Here is a 22,892-nt window from a genome sequence, read left to right as displayed (position 1 = left end):
TTCTTACAAGTACAATATTAGCTTCTATTTAGGTATAGAAAATATTGTAAAAATATAGTTTTTATTAAAATATAATAAATAACACATCATCTAAGTTTAAAAACGAACAAGGTAAAGTACTCCGTATAAGATAAGAGTACTTTTGAGATAATTATTCAACTACCATATGAGTTTTGGTCTAGCGGAGTCGAGATGTGTAAAATAGCGTCAATTCTAAAAGGTCGAAAGTTCAGGTCTTAGGGTATACGGTGTGGGACTCGGCAACGGTCGGCAAACGTGTTTGCCGATCGGCAAACACCGCCGCCGAAGATTTTGGGACGCGGCAAAGGAAACAAATCGGGGACAGGATGCCGATTCGGGAAAGAAGAGAGAGAGTGAGGGAGCAGGAGAGAGAGAGTGAGTGTATGAGAGAGAGGGTTTTGTGGGGTGGGGTCCATGCCATCTCTTAACCAATCACACCTTTTTCTTTTTTTTTAAAAAAAGTTTACCACTTCACCAAGTGTTTAAACCATTACCAACATTTTTCACCAAAGTTTAAACACTTTTCACTGATTGACGTGGCACACTCTCATTGGTTGATTTTTTAGTTTGTCACTCCAAAGTATTTAACCACTCCTTACACCCTTATAATACACAAGTCAGTAGAATTAAAAGTGATTAACGATCTCAAATAAAAGATATAATTATTATTCCATATAAAAGAAATTATAATTTAGTGTAAAGACTTTTATATGTATATATACATACATTTTTGTTGGGTGGATGCCCAACAACCAATGAGTAATTTATTTATCTATCTATTTATTATCCCAAATTTTGGAGAAAGACAATTGAGAGATAAAAGCAAAGCAACTGCATACAGTTATAACTATAGAACACCAAAGTCCATCTGTGTGTGTGAGAGAGAGAACATCGGAAAAAAAATGGGTAGGGGAAAGGTGACGTTGAAGAGGATAGAGAATAAGATCAACCGGCAGGTCACTTTCTCTAAACGAAGATCCGGTTTGTTAAAGAAAGCTCACGAGATCTCCGTTCTCTGTGAAGCCGATGTCGCTCTCATCATCTTCTCCACCAAAGGAAAGCTCTGCGAATACGCTACCGATGCTTCGTACGTATTCTCACTTGTTTCTATTTTGTTGACTTTTCTTACGCTTTTGTCTTCGTTGATAAACTTAATTCATGCCGATGTGGAAACCGTACATGAAATCAACAGAATTCATGCACGGTTTTCTTGTATCGTACCTGTTATGAAACCTGAAATTGGTGTAGGATAAGAATAATAATCGAATATGATAGTTGGAATGAAGTCGGTGTGGTTTTTAGGGTTTTTGATTTTTTAGCAAATTTGGTGTAACTGTAGTAGCAATACTGCTATGTTTACATATATGAGGAATTAGCAAATTTGGTACAACTGTAGCAGCGATATTGCTATGTTTTCATATGAGGAAAGTTTATTAGTTAGTGTCAAAACTGGAAATAAAACAATTAGAGTGGATGTACTAAATATATCAGGCAAGTTGAAATTAAATCCTTGAGTAGTCTATTCGATCTCTTCTGTTTTTGTTTGAAGATTTTTGTACGTGCTAATCACCATCAAGTTAATTCTTATCTAAATCAAATTCAATAAATTCTTAAACAACGTCTTTTAATTCCTACATGTGAAAACTAAATACACAAATAGTACCAAACACCAGCAAGAGTTTATTACATGAAGCTGTATCTAGCCAACCTAACCTGCAATGAGTTACACTTCATATAATACACATACATTGCAGAAAAATGTTAATAGTACATATATTTTGACTAACTTGATCATTTACCAAACAAAAACAGTAATTTTATGCAACTTGTAATTCTTTATTTTAATTGTTTAACCAATAGAAAAACAAAGTAGAATTACTTTTATATTTCCTTTGCCTAAAGGAATTACATATATACAAAGTAGAATTACTTTTATATTTACTTTGCCTAAAGAAAACAGTAGTTATATTTCCTTTGCCTCAAGTTACTTGTAAGAATACCATAATCCATTGGGAATTTATTATTTCAGTATTTGAACCCACATATCACACATGCTAAGAAACACTAAGTGGATACTTAAATACCCAAAAACTTGAACCAGATCTTCACTTGTGCTTATTAACCAATATGATAAATAATTAGTCAGTTCAAAACAATCTTTAACAGTATATGAAATCACATAGCCATATCACTCATATAAGACACTTTTATGTAAATCATATAACATTTTCTCAAAATTCTATTTTTCCTCAAAATATGTTATATGATTATAAGGACATAGTCAAATTTTCTAACCATACCAAATTTTCCTCAAACACACAGAGGTGGTTTCGATGTGATGTGAAGTGAAAATATGGTGCGAAGCGTACAAAGTCGTGGTATAATTACGCACCACATGAGTAATTAAGTAAAATATGTATAATAATAGCTCATACTTATGTATATAATTATGCAACATTATATATATAATAGCATACAGTCAAATATATACATTTATGCACAATTATACACACATCAATTAATGCTCCTTTCTGGTACAATTCTTTCATAAAAAATATTGAAGTATATATAAGTTATCTATGTTTGAAAAAAAAGGTGAAGCTATATTTAAAAAAAAAAGCAACAATGGTGGTTTTCTCATTTTTGCTTTTATGTCAATTAATTACGAAATTCTCACTTGAATCATCTTAGCCATTGATTTGCCTTGATCAATGGTCCAAATTCACTTCACATACGTCTCAACATTCACTCTACTCCTATATGATTTTAAAATACAATTGTTAAAAACCAAGTCAAATTTCATATATTCTAATTAATTTGAGTGATTTGGTCAAATTTTTTATCGTCTTAGCAAAACCTGTTAATGCATATCAATAAATCAAGTCTTAGTTCATTTGCATGTTACATTTCAGTTAAAATACTTAAGTCACACTTAATCATATAACGATATATATTTCCCAAACCGTGTGGTAGATTTGTGTAGGCCTCGTTACCTTTGCTATAGATCTGAGCTATTTCACCCATTTAAGATTCGTCACGTTGGTCCTTCCACGTGCAATATAAATATTCTCTTATCAAGCCATCATATGAGCTTTACAAAACAAAATGTCAACTTATACACGTAAAATTTCACAAGGACATTTTTATGTCCATGGCTACTTAAAAAGTAACTTGCACAACCTTCTGAAAAGTCTTATCAAAGGATATATATATAGCACATGTTCATATAAAATAAGTATATGAGTTCAAATTCATCTGAAAAGTATTATCAAAGGATATAGCACGTGTTCATATAAAATATATAGAACAACATATCCTTTTAATGATCATGCAACACCATAAATAATTGTATGTAAAATCGGGTAGTCTTGTATGTATATATGCTATCTTTTTCCTTTTGTTGGGTTTCAAGTGCATTTCTTTTTTCCCCTCAACTAAATAGATTTTTATATAATACAATACATTAAGTTTGGATAATGGTATACCCTCCAGATAATAAGATGAATAAGAGTATCAAAATCAAGAGAATAAATGAAAAGAGAGATTGAAAAAGAATATCAAATGTTGATAAGACATATGTATATGTATATAAATACATGCATGTATTACAAAAACTAAATTGAATATATAAACTCAAACTTGTAAATATAAGCTAGCTATTAAAAACTTTCTTTCATACCTCTGCTACTTATGTTAATTGTAACTTAAACATACGAGTAGTTTAAACAAGATAATAATGTTACTTACTCGGTGTAGTTTCTAAACAAGCTATCAAGACTATATATATACTGTAACATGCATAAAATAACTTATATTCTTCTCTTTCCTTCTACTAGATTCCAACTTTATTCATATCTTCTTTACCCTTGAAGGCTAGATGTATGTCACATTCACAGGATAATAATGCTTAGTGAAAACCATGGTTTACATAATCTTACACAAAACATGTAAAATGTGTGCAAAATATAATTTCCTTTCTTTCAGTATGTAGCATTGCCTCCTTAGGACTCGTCCACCTTTTCGTGTTAGAGATGCATACTTCTTTTTGTCTGAAACACCTTAAACACGAAGTCTCATTCGTTTGATTTACTTTTTAGCAAATCCAAATATGTAGTCAAATACAACCATAGTCTAAACGTCTCAAACATAACAAGATAGTATGTGATGTCAGTTTCTTGCCGGGTAGTCTCTGCAATTGCCACTGCCATACCCGAAAGCTCTCCACTAGCCAAACTTTAACCTGATCACGCTGAGTGAATTCTAGTTTAAATAAAATAGTAAATAATACTAGAAAAACATACATTTAATAAAGAGTAAAATGTCATTTTCGTCCTTAAGGTTTGACCACCTTTGCGACTTTTGTCCCTGATGTACCATTTTCATCCAAAATGTTTTGATATTTTGCCATTTTCATCTTTGAGGGCTAAATTTCGAGGAACGAAAGTCGCAATAAATTGCCAAACTCAAGGATGAAAATGACAACCTGAAGGACTCAAATGCACAAAATAGTCATTTTGGATGGAACATGGAAAATTGACTTATACCTTAGGGACGATTTTAGCATTTTACTCTTTAATAAAACATTCACATGACATACGTTAAACTTTAACCTTTATCTTTATCATTGAGATGACAGTCACCAATGAGTTGTCATCATCGCTCATATCGTTAGTTGTATAACCACTTGTAGCTCCGTATGTCACCACCCTATGCTCGCAGCCATAGGTAACTGCCATATTCGCAGCTCCATAGGTAACTGCTTGTATTATGCTCCTTATAGGTTAGGCTCACAACCTTGGACCACATAACAAGACTTGCGGGCCCGTAGGTAACTGCCCTATACAATGCATCATTACTATATATATCTTTATCTTTACATTTAGCTTTGACTTTCATTTACATATTTGGCTGAATTTAATTAAACTATCAATTTAAAAACATCACATTAATTATTTGAAAATGTTTCCTACTATCATCCGGGCTGATTGCCCAAAAACCAATAATTTCATAAATTTTCCTTTCAATGACCTTCATTGTTTAAACTTTCGTACTATACTTTACATTACCCTACCAAGTATGCACATCTCTCAAAACTGTCTAAAAGGGGGTCTAGAAACTCACTTGCACTACTTTGCTCCGAGTCACTGTAAACTGAAGAATCCCGACACTTAGATTTCTAAGTCAAAGTGGTTAACATACAAACGCAAAGTTAGCATTGTGCTACAAAGCTGATGCGCAAACCCCACCTTGTGCAAACTAGGTTTACACACAAACTAAGTCTATGCACAGACTATGCTCACGCACAAAGTCAAGTGATGGGCAAAGTATAGTTCCACTTAGGGTTGAGCGCAAACTACTATTAGCAAGCGTAAACTAATGCAAGCGTAAGGTTTACTTTGCTCGTACACAATGTTCCTCGCATGCTCGCAAAGTGAAGCACAAAAATACATGTCTTCTTCAATAAACCCTAGATCTGAACTTCATTGTCGGCTATGGATTCCAGATCTGAAAAATAATCCAAGATACTAACTTTATGCATCCAAATGCTTCGAAACCAACGTATAACACGTTTCTATGCACAAACATTCATTATAAACGAGCTTTGGTAAGGATCCTAACCTTTGAAACCGAACCGATCTTGAAACTATGAAACCCAACTAAAAACAAATGTGAATCACCCTTTCTCGATTGAAATTGAAGCGTCAACGATTCCCTAATGCTCCCTTTCAACCCATCTTTGCAAATCCGGCTTGAACCAACCTAATATGAGGTTTCTCTCTCTAGATCTTTCTCTCTCTAGCTTTGCCGAACATGGTGGTTGTGAAGAATGAGGTGTTGCACCTCCTTTCCAAACTAGGGCCCTTGATGTTATTACCAAAATACCCATCCTTAGGCCTTAGCATAAATCCATAACTTATAGACCCTCTTTACCCCTCAAAATTCCTCCAAAATTAGGGTGTTACACTATAAGCCATAGATATCGAACAATAAGCAAAAATGACGTCGATTTTTTGTTTGTCCAGGGATCTTCTGTCAAGGGATCTTCCACGCCCAGTAGATCTCGAATAACCTTGCTCCTCTATTTATAGTTACTTTTCACGCTCATTCGTGCTTACCTTTATCAGTCACCGATCAGATCCATGTTCTCTTGCAACCCTTTAACATTTGGTTATGTATTGTCTTCAATTTCTGATGTATTTGCAAAGGTCCACACCGAACAATTTTTCCTACCCATAATTTCCTCTTGCTTGTATACAATGAGTAATAGGGCGGGTTCTTCATCTTTAGCTTGAAGCAACTATGTTTCATCTTCTTCATGATCCTGACGAGGAAACCCATTCGCGTGATTTGTCTTTGTTTTGATACGCTCCATGTGATCATTAGTTGCGTTGTTTTCCCCTGGATCAACCATTCTCGTGACATCATCCCGGCCTCTCGTACCACCAATATTGCCCGCTTTGCCCCCGATGGGTTATGTGCTCCACAACCAACTAAGCCCAAAACGCGTTGCTGATTTAAGAGGTGATGCATGTCTTATGAACCAAGAATCTCTCCTGGCCTCGGCCGATGTGGCATTTGCCTAGGTTGTTACAATGGTCCATGTTAATCTTCTTGGTATCGGTATCGTTACACCGACGGGTATGCCCGAAACCCTAATCATCCGGGACAGGTATACCCGAAGCCCGATGGGTATGAGGCCGAGTATGAAATTAGTTTTAAAGTTTTTGTGGGTGTGAAATTAGGTGATACCTGAGCCGATTAGCCAAAACCACATACTCGTTTACCCAGACTACATACCTGAATCATATGCCCATTTTTTTAAATTTTCTCATAACCCCTATTTATTAGTGCTTTATTTAATAGGTTCATTATATGTATTTTAAGCAAAAAAAAAAGTGTATAGTGATTCATGTCCATTTCAATCACTTCAGTTATAACCCAATGATTAAATAATTTTACATTTTCTATTAACCATTTAAAAATAAAAATGATATTGAAAAAGTACCCATTTCATGAATAAAATGTGACCAATTATCCAACCAACAAAACTACTTGTTACAAATAGCATCTTGTTGTTGCATCGAAACATAAAAATGTTGAATAATCTCGCTAACATTGAACTTGGTAAAATGAAATGATTCAATAATTGAAAAATGAGATTATTCAGGAATACACATTGAATGCTGAGATTACGCATTGAATTTCTGATAGTAGATCCATAATCCAAGAAGTTTTTCTTACTATTGCAGAAGAAATGAAACAAAAGATACGGTAGAGCTAGGACAATTATTGTATGGGGTTTACCCAGTGCTAGATGCAGAGGCACATAATAGATCGATATAAACATTCTTAACTAATAGAATACATATAGCATTTCATTAAAATTTAGAAAAAGTACATAACTAATAAAAATAAATTATTTCATTCACCATAAAGACTATATTTATTATTGTATTCGGTTAATTTTACCGCATATCCCTCCACTTGTTCATAATTTGATCCCGATAGTCTTCCGATTTACCGATTTGTTCAAAAACTTGGCCCGAATCCTCAACCAAAACTCGTTATATTGATACTTTGCTAAAATGTATAAAAAGCACTAAAATATATATTGTGAGTAAACAAAAAAAACATAAACACTACTTTTAACGATGGAAAACAAATTTAGAAATGTAAAAAGAAATTATTCACCAACGTTAGGGTCCTCGGATACGTCAAGCCAAGCACGAGCCAAAGCGTATTCTTTGTTTGTTTACCATGTTGTGTGTGTTTTCTTGACCTTCGGCTCACTGGTTTGTTGAATCTTGATGTTGTTTTTGTTAACCATACATGATCTATGCCATGATTTATGCCTTGTGATTATTGTATTTATGTTACATAGTATTTTAGGTATTATCTTTTAGGGGCTATTTGGTAGCCTCTGAATGGTCATTAAGAGGCTACCTCTTAATGGAACCATTAAGAATTTTACCAATGAGAAGGTAGAAGAATGTGACATGTGATGATTTACCATTCAGAGGTTACCTCTTAATCATTCAGACTTGAGGTTGCCTCTTATTCATTCAGAGGTTTTAAACCATTAAGAGGTAGCATCTGAATGGTCATTAAGAGGCTACCAAACAGCCCTTTAGTCTTTGGTCAAAGTCAGTTAGCTTGTTTCTCTCCTAAATTGGAGCTTGTAGTCTATATATAATCTATGTACATCAATGAGAACATTGTACCTTTTCATTACAAAAACCAATACTTAATATGGTATCAAGAGCCTCCCAATATCTCCTCTGAGATTCACGATCCCTATCACCTTCCTTTATTTTTTTTTCTTCACATACCACAACAGTCATCATGACATCTAAACCTGATGAACAAACTTCTCCAGCTATCACTGATCCGCTCATCACCATGGTAAACCAAACCCAACAACATCCTGCCCGCAGTTATTTCAAACCACAATCTGACTACAGCCATCAAAAACCAAATCGGACACCTAACCCTCGACCCTCCTGGAATAACCGAGACAAACTTGCCCATTCAAATCAGAACCGCCCCAACCGCAACAATACCTTTTGCCATTTCTGTAACATCCCTGGCCATGAGACTAAGGACTGTCGCAAACTAGGACGCTTCCTACGCGACTACAACTACCCGGGTTATGGTCCCACAGGTTTGGCACCCTCAGTTAACTATACTTCTGCTTATCCTACTGCAGGTTTGACACCACCATGGATGTGGGATACTGGAGCATCTGGCCATACGGCCCCAAATCAAAACTCGTTGCCCGTTCTTTCCGAATATGGAGGCCCAGATGAGATTGTCTTAGGCGATGGTAAATCTCTACCCATTACTCACATTGGTCATACAAAAATTCCTACCAACTCACGACCTCTTTTATTAGATAATGTCCTTGTTGTCCCTCGTTTAGGAAATCATCTCATTTCCGTTGCTAAAATATGTCGCACTAACCGTGTCTCTGTTGAATTTTTTCCATTCCATTTCTTGGTTAAAGACCTACGCACGGGGGCACATCTCATGCGGGGAGTGAACGTCAATGATGTTTACTACGGACCATTTGCTTCTCATCAAGTTAATGCAACTCGAACAAGATCTCTACTCGCGTGGCACCATACTCTTGGGCATCCATCATACCAAGTGCTTAGGTCCTTAATTACTAAATTAGGACTACAGTGTAATAAAGTATCACCCGAGTCGTTTCACTGTACATCTTGTTCGTTAAATAAAAGCCACAAACTTCCTTTTGGCTCCAATTCATTTGTTGTTCACAAACCTCTAGAACTTATTTATTCGAACGTATGGGACCGGTGCAAACCTCTATTGACGGGTTTAACTACTATGTCATCTTTGTCGATTTTTTCTCCAAATATGTGTGGCTATACCCAATGAAACAAAAATACGATGTTTCTACCCTTTTCCCACAATTAAAACTCTTGTTGAACGTTTCTTCAAGACACCTCTCGTGTCTCTTTTTACAGACAACGGCGGTGAATACATTGGTCTAAAAAATTATCTAAACTCAAATGGTATTACTACTCACTTCACTACACCACCTCATACACCCAAACAAAATGATGTTGCCGAAAGACGCCATCGTCATGTTGTCAAGACGGGTCTTGCCTTACTTCACTATGCCAACCTTCCTCAAAAATTTTGGTCCCATGCATTCCAAACCGCCGTCTACCTTATCAACTGCCTTCCCACTCCAATCCTTCACAACAAAACCCCATATGATATGTTATTTGGAACACCACCCGACTACATGAAACTCAAACCATTCGGGTGTCTTTGCTACCCGTGGTTGCGTCCTTACCCCACTTCCAAACTTCAACATCGATCTCAATCTTACATTTTCCTTGGCTACTCGACATCTAAATCGGCCTTTAAATACTTTGACCCAACCACATAAAAATTATATCACTCAAGACATGTTGAATTCATCACCACCATCTTCCCTGCCCATCCCACTGAACATCCAAAGTCCAACCCTCCTCAAACTTATTATTTTCCCATACCTCACCTAAATCACCCCTCAACTTTATCTCCTGATAAATCACCAAACACCTTTTCAACTCCATCACCCTCTATTTCTTCTGCTACCATTCCCAACTCCACCACTCATATTTCCACCTCTCCACCCAACACTAACGCACAACCCGACCCTACTCCTGTTTCTTTCCCGGACCCACCGAGCTCACCTCAACCTTCACAATCTGACACATCTCATACCTCCACCTCTCTATCCACTGACCAGACAACCCTCCTCAAACACCATCGAATCCTTCTTCTCCCGAGTATTCCTCCGCTGCAACGTCCTCTTCTCATAAGAGTTCCACTCCTACTTAGCCATCTCCGATTTCCCTCACTGAGCAGTCCTCTACTACCACACCACCCTCACTGCCTCCAATCAAACGACAGCCCAAACCTAACCGAAAGTACTTCAATTCCAACTTCATCAACTCCTCCTCACTCCACCCTATACCACCCACACTTGAACCCACTACCCACACCCAGGCTATGAAAGATCCTCAATGGCATCACGCTATGGATCTTGAATTCAATGCGTTACTTCATAATCAAACATGGGAGCTCATTCCGCGAACCAACCAATATGTCATAGGCTGCAAATTGATCTTTCGAATCAAGCGAAAGGCCGATGGCACCATTGATAAGTACAAAGCTTGCCTAGTTGCGAAAGGTTTCCATCAACAGTTTCGCAAGGACTCTTTCGAAACCTTCAGTCCAGTAACCAAACCGGTTACGATCCGCACCGTCTTGTCCATTGCTCTATCCAAACAGTGGGCCATACGTCAACTTGATGTTAACAATGCATTTCTCCATGGTACCTTGCATGAGGATGTCTTCATGGTTCAACCACCGGGATTTGCCCACTCCGAATTTCCGAATCATATCTGCAAACTTCGAAAATCTCTATATGGCCTCAAACAAGCCCCGCGGGCCTGGTACAATGAGCTCACTACCTTCCTGATACAATTCGGTTTTCGCAAATCCTTATCTGGTCCATCTCTTTTTATCTATAATCACCATGGTGTCACGTGTTATTTACTTGTCTATGTCGATGACATCGTCATAACCGGTAGTGACAACACTTTCCTGGAAAACTTCATCACCTCCCTCGGTCACAAATTCTCAATCAAGGACCTTGGTCCTCTTCATCACTTCTTAGGTATTGAGGTTATTCCTACCCCTCAAGGTCTCTTCCTATCTCAACATCGTCATATCCATGACATTCTTAGTGCCTTCAAAATGGATGGCGCCAAGGATGTTCTCACTCCCATGAGTGTATCCGATCCTCTTGTACCCGTTGACTCCACTCCCACCGTTGATCCCACCCAATACCACAAACTTGTTGGTTCCTTATAATACCTTGCATTCACTCGCCCAGACATCTCATTTGTTATCAACAAACTCTCACAATTCATGCACACGCCTAGACAATCTCATTGGCAAGCCCTCAAACGGGTTCTCCGCTATTTGAAAGGAACGGTACACCACGGGCTTTATTTGCATCGTCACTCTCCCCTTACACTTCGTGCCTTCTCTGATTCGGATTGGGGAGGGCTCAACAATGGCGGCAGGTCCACTACAGCTTACATCTTATACCTTGGTGCCAACATTATCTTTTGGTGCTCTTCTCGTCAAAAGACTGTCTCACGTTCATCTACCGAGGCCGAGTACAAGGCTGCATAAAGCTGCAGCTAATGCAGCTGTAGAAATTGCTTGGGTGCAGAATCTTCTTCATGAGCTGGGAATCCAACCACCACACACTCCTCAACTGTTTTGTGACAACACCGGCGCCACATACCCATGCGCCAACCCGGTATATCACTCCAGAATGAAACATGTTTCCTTGGACTACCATTTTGTTAGAGAACAAGTCAATGCGGGCAAGCTACAAGTTTTACATATCAACTCTAAAGATCAACTCGCAGATGTTCTTACGAAGCCACTACCACGAATGCCATTTCTCTCAATTCGATCCAAGATTGGAGTCTCCAACGGAGCCTCCATCTTGCAGGGGCGTGTTAACCATACATGATCTATGCCATGATTTATGCCTTGTGATTATTGTATTTATGTTACATAGTATTTTAGGTAGTTATCTCTTAGTCTTTGGTCAAAGTCAGTTAGCTTGTTTCTCTCCTAAATTGGAGGTTGTAGTCTATATATAATCTATGTACATCAATGAGAACATTGTACCTTTTCATCACAAAAACCAATACTTAATAGTTTTTGTGGAAGAGAATATGTGTAAGAGTAGAGAATGTGTATAAGAATTATTTGTAAATATGGTGAGGTGATGGGTTTAAATGACGTTTTTTTTATTTAACATATTGACCGTTGCCGCCGATCATAATCTTGGAGTTTACAATTTTCACCCGTGAAATGAACCACCTTGCAATTTTTACACAATTCATGCAATTGGGGGGGGGGGGGGGGCATGAATGAGGGATTTCACGCCCCATTACGCATGGTCTTAGACAGAAAGGTAAAAAGATAACTCTATTTGATTTGCATATATGCCAGTTTTGCAAGTCACATAAAAATCACCTTTGCTTCACCATTCTTCCCTTTAAGTATTTCCAAACCTTACAATAATGCTATAAAGATATTTATATCCATTACTTTAATTCACATCTGTTATTGGATTAAGATCCTCTCATTTGGTCATGTTATGAAAGGGGTAAAGGATTAGGACCCCATATTTAAGCTAGTAATGAGCCTTTATATATATCTTCTTTCTAATCTGTTCAACATGGGCAACATGAAAGATTTATTATGAGAGGATATAAATTCTTAGCTATTTAAGGTAGCCTAAATTGAATAACATATTGAGCTAAAAAATCTTGGGCTCAAAACTTAATGAAGGCATATGTGATTAGACAAAACTATATAATATGTCTTAACGTACGAAACGTACGAGATTTAGTATCAACATGTGAAAATTGGTTTATATCATGCAATTTTGGTATTTTTTAACATCATGTGAATTTTGTCTTTTTTTACTGACATGCAAAGTTTGGTTTTTTTATAAACATGCGATTTTCATTTTGTTTTGTTTTGAACATGCCATTTTCATTTTTTTAACATAACGTGCGAATTTGATATTGCGTACGCTTCGTACCTCAAGCCATATTGTACGATACACTTTTCTATACATATATATACACATTTTATTACACTAAAATGCTTCATTTAATTTCCGTTATCATTTCTTCTGATTATAAATATATTTTGTTGTTATACCTGATTTCTTATTTGATCTCTGAGATATTCATGTTAATTATTGACATGACTAACCTTGGATGCCAGTGGCGGATCCAGGGGTGTTTTGTGGGTTCCCGGGAACTCCCGCGGTTTGGAAAAAAATAGTGGAAACTTTATATGATTTAAAAAAATAGTGAGAAATAATGAAAATCTAGCAAAAGGAACCCGATGAAAAAACATTATGGATCCGCCACTGTTGGATGCCATAATGAAATTAAATAACTAACTGTAAATTTTAAAAGACAACTTTCTGAAACATATTAAAAGTATACGTTTATTGTCAAATTTGAGTTGCTGTATATGATTATGGTACCTATAATTGGTTAAAAAATACAATCAGTTTTAATATTTAAAGTATTCGTATAGCAGTTGATTATTCCACTGGGTTTCCAAGCTGAAATTTAATGTGCATTTACACTTCATACTTCTGTAGAAATATGACTAGTCATGAATAAACACAAAAAGTTTTACCTTCTTTGTCAATTAATTTGCCTTTTTACAATTTCTTAATACCAGTAGGAATTTGTGCATTAGTTTCAAGCATTATGATAATAATGAGTATTATTTTCTCATATTATCTGTATAAAGGGCATAAAGTATGAGAAGTGTAAGAAATACTGTGAAGATGACATATGTCCTCAATCTAATTAATTTAAAAGGGTAAGCAAGTAATTTTCTCATTCATTCAATTAATTGATAACATTCTATAACCGCCACCCTTTATTATAGGAATACAAATTAATCTACGAATTTGTATTTTTTTTATCGTTCATCAATTATAATTTCTGAAAATCGCAGAATGAAGGTTTTATAGAGTGTTATATAGTGATGGATGCAGAATGAAGGTCTTTATACAGTGTTATAGTGTTATATTTTCTAATAGCAGTCTATGATGAATGTACAATGTTATATAGTGTTATAGTGTTATATTTTCTGATAGCAGGTCTACGATAGATGTATAGTGTTATATAGTGTTACATATTGTTATATGGTGTTATATAGTGTTATATATTTTCTGGTAGCAGTTACATGTTTCCGGATTTTTAGAATAAGTTTTAAAAAGGATCGCTGAAATTTAGGAGAGGTTACCTTATTTGAAACATATAAAAAGACACTATTACCCCTACAATTTTCAAATCAGTCAAAATAATTAAAACACAATTTACAATTTGGTCCCTATTGATCTCAACCATTAGAGTTTAAAACACTTCTCACACTTTACACTATTTTTACACTATCCCTACCCTATGATGATAATAGTATTAATACTGGTAACTTGTATTATCTCTATATGAATTATAAGAAGATGAATAATATTTTTCTTGTCCTTTAATCTATTTCGTTATTTAGTGTAAACATTTTCATTTGTAACCCATGTAGTTTAATTATCGTATTTTTTTTCTTTTACTTTAACCAAATTACTTTTCTTCCCCTAAATAGTTTTTTAACGAACACGTTAATACCGTTTTAGACATATTTTTTTTAACTTTTCTTTTTGTTTGTTATAACGAGTGTGGCGAAGGTATTTTTTAAGAACGCTTGAACATATTTTTTAACTTTTCTTTTTCTTTGCTACTATGCAGTCAATAGCGGTGCTATAACACTGCTATAGCGGTTAGCGGACCTTAGGGTGTGTAGCGGGGGCCTATAGCGGTTCCGCTATTAGCAGCGCTAAATACCGCTATTTGGCAACCTATATAGCGGTTAAAGCATGGATTTTAGCGGTAAAGGCCCAAATGTAAAATAATAAGTCCCAAATGCAAAATAAAACCTAAATCTATTATGTACGACCAATTAAAACCTAAATCTATTAGTGTTTGATTGTGTTAATGTCTTACATTATGTCAGATTTGCAACATGTTTTTGATAATGGATTGTCCAAGCTCCTTCTTCACATGCATGATATTACTATCATTGATATTACTACTAATATTTTTGAAGTGGAGACATTACTACTAATATCTGGAATGATATTACTATGAATTTTGATATTACTATTAATATTTTTCAAAGATATATTTATAGGTAGAGGATCCTGTAAAAAGTGCTCAAAGTGTGAGAAGTGTATTATAACACTATATATAATACTATATAACATTATATAAACACCGTATAACAATATGTAACACCATATAACACTATGTAACACTATATAACATTATATAACAAATATAACACTATAGTTTGTCTGATAGCATGTCTATGATAGATGTATAGTGTTATATTTGTTATATATTGTTATATAGTGTTACATAGTGTTATATGGTATTATATGGTGTTACATATTGTCATACGGTGTTTATATGGTGTTATATAGTATTATATATAGTGTTATAATACACTTCTCACACTTTAGGCCCTTTTTACAATATCCTTACCCTATATTTATATATATATAAAAATACATAAATTATGCATGGTATAAAAATTACCGCTATACCACCACTATAACCTATATATCATATAGCGGACCTTGACCGCTATTCGATTTCGGACCGCTATAACTGCATAGCTTTGCTATAACGAGCGCACTGAAACCAACCGAGTTTCTATCGTTTACCTTTTTTTACCTTTGTTATTTACCATATTATTTTACCTTTTCTTATTATTTGGTTGTTTAGAGCCGAGTTACGACGCAAATAGCATAACACATTCAGATATCATTTTATTCAATTTTACAAATTTATTTATCGGTTGTCATGTATACGTTCTGAATTCTAACCGCGTCCCCACGCAACGCGCGGGTAACTACGACACTAGTTAGTATTTATGATTAAAATTTTAATTATCAAGTACCGAGATATTATTTTCTTGTTCTAATTATATTAACTTGCTAAGCAACAATTGTTTACATTTATCATGAGTTTTATCATCAGTTTAATTTATTTTTGCATGATGAAGTTACTGTAGTACACATGCATGTCACACTCTAAGACAGTAAGAAGAGATGCAAAAAACTAATATGTCACAAACTACAGGAAAATGCTTAAATTACTTGTAATGCTGCTGCTTTATATAATCTTGGTTTCATTTGTTGTCATTTAAAATTCTAATAACACCATCTTTTTACCAACAGAATGGAAAGGATCCTTGATAGGTACGAGCGACACTCTTCTGAGATGCAACATACTTCAGTACCTAACGACTCACAAGTACGTCAACTGTTTAATGCTCAAAAATCGATCTTGCGTGACTATTTTTTTTACATAAAAAGGGAAGACTGAATTATATATAATAACTTCTTGTAGGAAATGTGGAAACTGGGAAATGTCAAACTTAAAGCTAGACTTGAGCTTTTGCAGAAAACACAAAGGTAGATGCAATAAAAGCATAAAGATCATGTTTGGTTAAAGTTGATATAGTTGAAGTAAAGAGGGTAAAGATGATGTATTGATTTTGTTTTTATAGGCACTTAATGGGAGAAGACCTTGATTCCTTGAGTCTCAAAGAGCTTCACAGTTATGAGCAGCAAATTGATTCAGCTCTTAAACACATTAGGTTAAAAAAGGTATAACATTTCATTTACCAAATATTATATATATATATGTGTGTGTGTGTGTGTGTGTCTTAGGTAGTTAAATTTACACTGAGCTTCTGTTATTTGCAGAATCAGTTGATGCTTGAATCAATTTCTCAGCTCCAAAAGAAGGTACCTATACCCATATCTCATATTTAAAAAAAAAGGGTAATGCACGGTACCCCTGACCGCGGAGGGGATAACCCCTCCCAGGCCGCCACCCGACAAGCCTGAGCCTGGCAGTAAATACCCTTGCCGAGCCGACCCTTTGAGGGTACTTTGTTCGCCCCAAGGTTCGAACCCGGTACCTCTTGGTAAGAGGTGGGTGTCGGTGGCCAACTGGGCTACCCCAGCTGGTTCATATCTCATATTTAGTAGACAGCATATTTTTGTTAAGTAGGTTTAAGGTTTGGTTTGGGGACATCTGGATTCTTTGGTAAACCTAGTACAGTAGTACATAACAACAATTTACAAGGTTTTAATTATCCTGTATAAAACCCGATGCACAAGATAAACGGTATGATTAAAAACGTATCGGCAGGACAAGGATTTGCAAGATCAAAACAACTTACTGTCTAAGCAGGTTGAAGAAAAGAAGAAAGAGTTGGAACAACAAACCCATGAGATGATGCCTTTATTTCATTTGGGCATGTTAAGCAACTGGTACTGTTACTCTTTTTTAAAGTAGTTATTATTTTTTTTATACAAGTTATGAAACATAAATAATCAAATATGAATGGAAAGCTGAGGTGTTTGGCGTGAATACGCAGTAATAGGTATGAGGCACGAGGTGGTGGTGACGGTGAAGTAGAAGAGAACCCAAGAGAACAACGTCAATCGTCAACAGTTTTGCCACCTTGGATGGTTCAACACATGAATAAGTAAAGATGATGTAATGGTATATGGATGCGTATACAGCAATGTCTCTCATCACAGTCTGTGGCGATCGGTTGTTAAATAACATAATAGATGTTAAAGGGCATATGTATGGTTTCTTTTTTTTTGGTTAGTACATAAGATGCAACAAATATGGATGATGTTTAGCTTGATCCTCACCAAATTTTATATTAAATGGCTTTGAAAGCTTATTTTCTGACCTGTTTAAGGTTAGGGAAATGGGTGGTTTCATGCTTTAAATTTAGGGTGTACTTGGGTGGTTTCATGCTTTTAATTTAGGGTGTACTTGGGTGGTTTCATGCTTTTAATTTAGGTGTACTTGAGTTTGTTGTTTAAAGAAAAAAACTAAATAATTAGTTCACACACAAGTTTCTAAAAGCTTGCTTTCCTCAAAGTTATTCAAGCTAATACGTGAGAGTTGAGATCGTTATCAAGTTGTTGATCAACACTCAAGTGGCCGATAAAAGTCTTACACGTGGTTGTAAAACTAGCTAGACGCTAGTCCGCCGGTAGGGTACCCACTGACGATTAATCGGATTGGGATTTTTATATGTAATTTTTAGTTTTATATATATACACACATTTTTATAGGTAATTATTTTAAGTAGATATGTGAACCCTTTCTCGATCCATTTTAGTTTTATATATACACTCATTTTTATAGGGTACACGCCAGCGATTAATCAGATTGGAATTTACAGGGTTTGGCTGGAATCACCGATTTTTTGCCAATCGACTAGGAATGATTAGGGCCGACTACCCATTAGTGGATGATTCCCGGAAAATTAATGAGTGACCGGCCAAGTGTCAATTAATCGCCAACTATTCCCGATTTTTACAACATTGGTCTTACACAGCATACCGGTTCAAGGTTTGAATTCAACTTGATGCCAACAAACCTTTATCGAGAATGCCGCAATGCGATTCTCCACGGGTACAGATTTTATGACCAACTAAATCGTGCCTCGCAAGTCGCAACTTGCTCAAAATTAGATCGGTAAAAAGTCGTTTGTAATTCATGTTTCATGTTATTTGAAGCTTAAATAGATTATGTTGTTGCTTAGTCCATCATTTGAGACTTCCCAACAAACACAATGGATACAATATGGTTTCAAAATTCATAACCAGCCAGGTTAACTCATGAAGTTAAATCGAGTTAAACTCGATTCTTATCAAACCGTACACATCAAATGCAAGAATCATTTCTTTTTCAATGGCATTTCAACTTCAATATGGTGTGTATTTTTTCCATCTTTCAAAACAACTTTTCAGTAAACAAAAATACAGAAGTTGGTTATTGACCAGAAGTCAACATCAGTATCAAGACTTGTATGTAATTCGACACAGTTTATCATACCCCGCAAGAACACCAGCCCCAGCTACACCGACAAGCATGTTTGCAGTAACCCCTCTGTATAACGCCCAGAATCCCTCGACACGTATAATGTCGCACAACGCATGTATACCATTGCGGTACTTTATCGGTTCACCAGAAGTCATCATCATTCTTCGCCTAAGTGTGTCAAACGGGTATGCACAAAACCCAGAAAACGTTGTCACACTCCAACCCAAGAAAAAACTAGCAACAAAATTGTCCTGCGGGTTGTCGCCAGATGTCAGAAACATAATAAACAAAAAACCGAAACTTATTTAACAAGACGGCTATGAAACATTGAAACGCACCTTAAACGGTCCAATTAAGACGGTAGGTTTCAAGCTGTCGTATAACCCAAAGTACATCCCTCTGTACATAGTAATTCCCACGATTGAAACCGTAAATCCACGGTACAACCCTCTAATGCCATCGGTTTCAAGGGTCTTACGGTACACATCGAACAGCCCGTTAAACTGTCGTTTTTTATCGGCTGAAATACCTGCTGAATCCATTGCTAAACGCGTACGCGCATAATCCATGTGATATAGAAACAACGAAGTGGTAGCTCCAGCAGCACTCCCGGAAGCAATATTGCCGATAAACCACTTGGTATACCCATCTCTCTCCTTTGACCGGCCAAATAGACTTTTGAAGTAACCTTTGAAAGCAAAATTGAAAGCCTATAACACTTCAAACACGTTTAACAATCAGATATTATTATTAATTAATTCTCAAGTTGTTGAAATAGACATTATTACTGTTGTAAGGTGAATTAGTGAAGGGGTTACCTGAGTTGGGAAATATCGAATGACGGTTACTTGATTACCGCGCCAAAAAGAGAAAAAGCCTTCTTCTTTGAAGACCCGTTTGAAGCAATCGCTGACCCCTGTATACGGTTTTTTGAGTTGACCTCTTTTCAATAATTCTCCTTGATTTTGTAGTAAAAGCTTTACTCTATCGAGCGGTGCTGCTGCGCTTTTTGATATTATGGCAGCTGTACCTCCCATTACAAAATCAGAAGAAAATCTCTCTGATTTTGTTGCCATCCCAAACCTTTTTTAGTTGGATGGTTGAAAAGGTAAAAAGAGAAGGCCGTAATTAGTTATTTTGTTGCTCAAACATTAGAAAGTAACATGAAAATTAACTCTTGCTGCTGCAAAGGAAGTCATTATACTAATTAATAAATAATAACCACAACAATAGAGAAATCACAATTAATGGTACAAGCAGTAGATTATTGTATGCATTATAAAAGGAGGGGGGGGGGGGGGGGGGGGAATGTTCTCTTTTGCACAAAGAGGAGAAAGAGGAGGGTTATACACACAAGTTTACAAGTTATTGGTCAATAGACAAGTTATATTAATACTACTAAGTGATGCATGTTTTAATCATTCGTGCTTTCGGACATACGTCACGAGTTCCGTTGTTTGTGTTTGGGCAAAAAACAGAAGAGATACAAGAAAGTTTATCAGGACCATACACACAAGTTCACAAGTTATTGGTCGATAGACAAGTTATACTAATACCACTAAGTGATGCATGTTTCAATCATCCGTGCTTTCAGACATACGTCATGAGTTACATTATTTGCGTTTAGCAAAAAACACAATGCCATAGTTCAGAAGTGAAACCTCAGCCGTTCAGATTTTGCGCATATAGCATAAAATTGGTTGTAAAATCATCATGATTAACGTGGAGTTGTTCTTCAAGTGATTTAACCATAGGTGTGGACTACGAATCCAGCATACTTAATTTGTGGATACCGAAGTAAAACGAAGACATTTGATTGAAAAATAGGTTAGTTGAAGAAAATAAGAGTTCAGATACGGACGGACAACCAATGAAAATGAAATCAAGATATACATCTAGCTCTGATACCATGTGAACCCAGATAACTTAATCATTTCCCTTTTATTCATATGAAGGTAAGCAAACTACTTATCAAGTGTTGGGTTTTAGAGTCTTGATTGGGCTCCTTTAACTAAAGAAAAACGAAAACCGGTTTACGGGTAGCCAGGAGGAGCTGACCCTAATCTTTTATTATCAGCCCGTTTTGTTTTCTTGTTGCCTAAGCATGTATCTATGTATATCATGCTTGTACTTGTAATTCCTCATCACCAGCGTTAGAGCATAGAAATAATAAATTCCTGGTTGCAGCTGTGTTCGTTTTACTTTTCTGCAGTGATTGTGTGTGTGTGTGTGTTGCAAACCCGAATCCCTAACATCAAGATGTCATGACATCTAACTAATCAAAAACAGTTATAATAACTAACTACAACCGAAAGTCTTGGCCAAAAATCAGACTTATAGTATGCTTATATCAGCAATTGAACTTTTCAAAACTCATTTAAATCTTGACCAGAGATAAATAGTCTAATCTTATATTATAATAATAATATCCTGTCCTGTCGATCTATCGGTTTCAAAACGAAGATAAACTCATAAAAAAACCTAACAATATCGCAAATCTAAACACGCATAATCCGAATTACCCTAACAAGAAGATGAAATATGAAAGCTAAAATCGGCACTCGTCATATAACTGGTAGAAATCCATTCAAGAACAAAACAGATGGCTGACAAACGATAAACAAACCAACCAAATGCAATAGTACAATTAGAAAAAATGATACAGAATTGAAAGTGACCTGCTGATGACGACCAACAGAGAAAGTGTAAGATTTGGTGTGTTTACTGAAATGGGGAAACAACCAATTCAGCAATGGAGATTGGAAAATGGGGAAGATTGAGCCACATAGGGTTTTGAATTTCCCCTAAATCATAAGGTGTTGTGCATAAAAAATTTATAAATTTATCAGTGTATATTTTTTTTGAACATTATCAGTGGAGTATATTAATTTCGTTAAAAGGATAATTGTCTCCATTTGTGATTGGTTAGCCTTTGTATATTGTATAGTAGACTGCTGAGGTGGCTTTATGCATGTAGCTTATATTTTATGGAATTTAAGTTGTAGTTTGTTCAATTTAACTCACTTAATGACTTGTCTAGATCATGTTTAGGTTGCTAACAAGTTAAAATTTTCAATCATATAAAATTAGAATACAAATATAATTTATTTCAAAATTCAAAATACCTTTGAGCTTTAACATGTTTATAGTCTTACTACATCTCGTTACAACTGTTATACAACTTCTCAGTTCTTTTTTGACTAAACGTAAATATTGGTTACATGGTTTGTGTTAGAATTATATGATTTTAAGTGTGTTTGGGTTAGAGTTAATCTGTTTAATTAATAAGCACATAGGTCAAGTTCGGATTCATCAATTTGTACACGCCAACCCAGACATGTTTAACTAATATATATGTAGTGGTAGTTTATCTAGATAGAAAAAAATATAAACAGTTTTATATGAATGGGTTTTCATAAATGTACATCAAACTTGTTATATATTACTGTAGAAGCTTGTGACACTAATGTGTAAATATACTTTTTTTTTAACAATTAACAAAAGCCCAAACACCCAGGTAAACCCAGTGGCAAAAGGTTATTACGTCCGCGAACACAGACTACGCTAGTGACCTAGCACGCCACCATTCCAAAGGAAACCCATCATCCGAAAGCCCGCTGTGATAAAATCTCTGGCTCAACCCATAGCAACTTTACTTTAAGCAAGACTTGAACCCATGACCTCCACATTAGAAAGTTATGAGATTGACGAAGTCATCGCCAATGTACAAATATACTATTTTACTAAAACTCACGCATTTGCTAGTCTTCTTATGATGTTTTCATACGATTTTCATAATTTTGAAACTCGAGA

General features: G+C 35.7%; 2 protein-coding genes across 5 annotated transcripts; one reads left to right on the top strand and one right to left on the bottom strand.

The window, feature by feature from the left end:
• Window positions 1-761: 761 nt before the first annotated feature.
• Window positions 762-17,978, top strand: LOC110879658 (truncated transcription factor CAULIFLOWER A). 2 transcript variants are annotated; one of them, XM_022128171.2, is made up of 7 exons: window positions 762-1,108; window positions 16,397-16,472; window positions 16,569-16,633; window positions 16,729-16,828; window positions 16,928-16,969; window positions 17,421-17,500; window positions 17,608-17,978. In XM_022128171.2, the coding sequence occupies exons 1-7, from the start codon at window positions 777-779 to the stop codon at window positions 17,720-17,722; spliced, it is 810 nt and encodes a 269-aa protein (XP_021983863.2). In that variant the 5' UTR covers window positions 762-776; the 3' UTR covers window positions 17,723-17,978. The 2 variants fall into 2 exon arrangements, with proteins under 2 accessions (XP_021983863.2, XP_021983861.2); XM_022128169.2 differs by having other exon boundaries at window positions 771-1,108; window positions 17,379-17,500.
• A 947-nt stretch (window positions 17,979-18,925) lies between these two features.
• LOC110879657 (ADP,ATP carrier protein ER-ANT1) lies at window positions 18,926-21,930 on the bottom strand. Of its 3 annotated transcripts, none has more exons than XM_022128167.2 (4): window positions 21,758-21,930; window positions 19,898-20,162; window positions 19,418-19,789; window positions 18,926-19,330 (listed from the first exon to the last, which is right to left on the bottom strand). In XM_022128167.2, exons 2-4 carry the CDS (start codon window positions 20,153-20,155, stop codon window positions 19,055-19,057), a joined length of 906 nt encoding a protein of 301 aa, XP_021983859.1. In that variant the 5' UTR covers window positions 20,156-20,162; window positions 21,758-21,930; the 3' UTR covers window positions 18,926-19,054. The 3 variants fall into 3 exon arrangements, with proteins under 3 accessions (XP_021983859.1, XP_021983858.1, XP_021983860.1); XM_022128166.2 differs by having other exon boundaries at window positions 19,898-20,262; window positions 21,758-21,929; XM_022128168.2 differs by having other exon boundaries at window positions 19,898-20,259; window positions 21,758-21,929.
• Between the last annotated feature and the right edge of the window lie 962 nt (window positions 21,931-22,892).

This window comes from Helianthus annuus, chromosome 9 (assembly GCF_002127325.2).
Source record: "Helianthus annuus cultivar XRQ/B chromosome 9, HanXRQr2.0-SUNRISE, whole genome shotgun sequence".
In the NCBI taxonomy this organism is placed as follows: domain Eukaryota; kingdom Viridiplantae; phylum Streptophyta; class Magnoliopsida; order Asterales; family Asteraceae; genus Helianthus; species Helianthus annuus.
The sequence above is the reverse complement of the archived record's forward strand: the minus strand, read 5'-3'. Positions and strand labels throughout refer to the sequence as shown.

Excerpts from the sequence above, each read along its gene's own strand:
- LOC110879658 (XM_022128169.2), top strand. The coding sequence starts at position 777 with ATGAGTAATTTATTTATCTATCTATTTATTATCCCAAATTTTGGAGAA. Across the intron at positions 16,634-16,728 it reads CTTTTGCAGAAAACACAAAG|GCACTTAATGGGAGAAGACC; the intron begins GTAGATGCAATA and ends TTGTTTTTATAG. Across the intron at positions 17,501-17,607 it reads TTGGGCATGTTAAGCAACTG|TAATAGGTATGAGGCACGAG; the intron begins GTACTGTTACTC and ends GTGAATACGCAG.
- LOC110879657 (XM_022128167.2), bottom strand. The coding sequence starts at position 20,155 with ATGGCAACAAAATCAGAGAGATTTTCTTCTGATTTTGTAATGGGAGGT. Across the intron at positions 19,790-19,897 it reads TTCGATATTTCCCAACTCAG|GCTTTCAATTTTGCTTTCAA; the intron begins GTAACCCCTTCA and ends GAAGTGTTATAG. Across the intron at positions 19,331-19,417 it reads TCTTAATTGGACCGTTTAAG|GACAATTTTGTTGCTAGTTT; the intron begins GTGCGTTTCAAT and ends GACAACCCGCAG.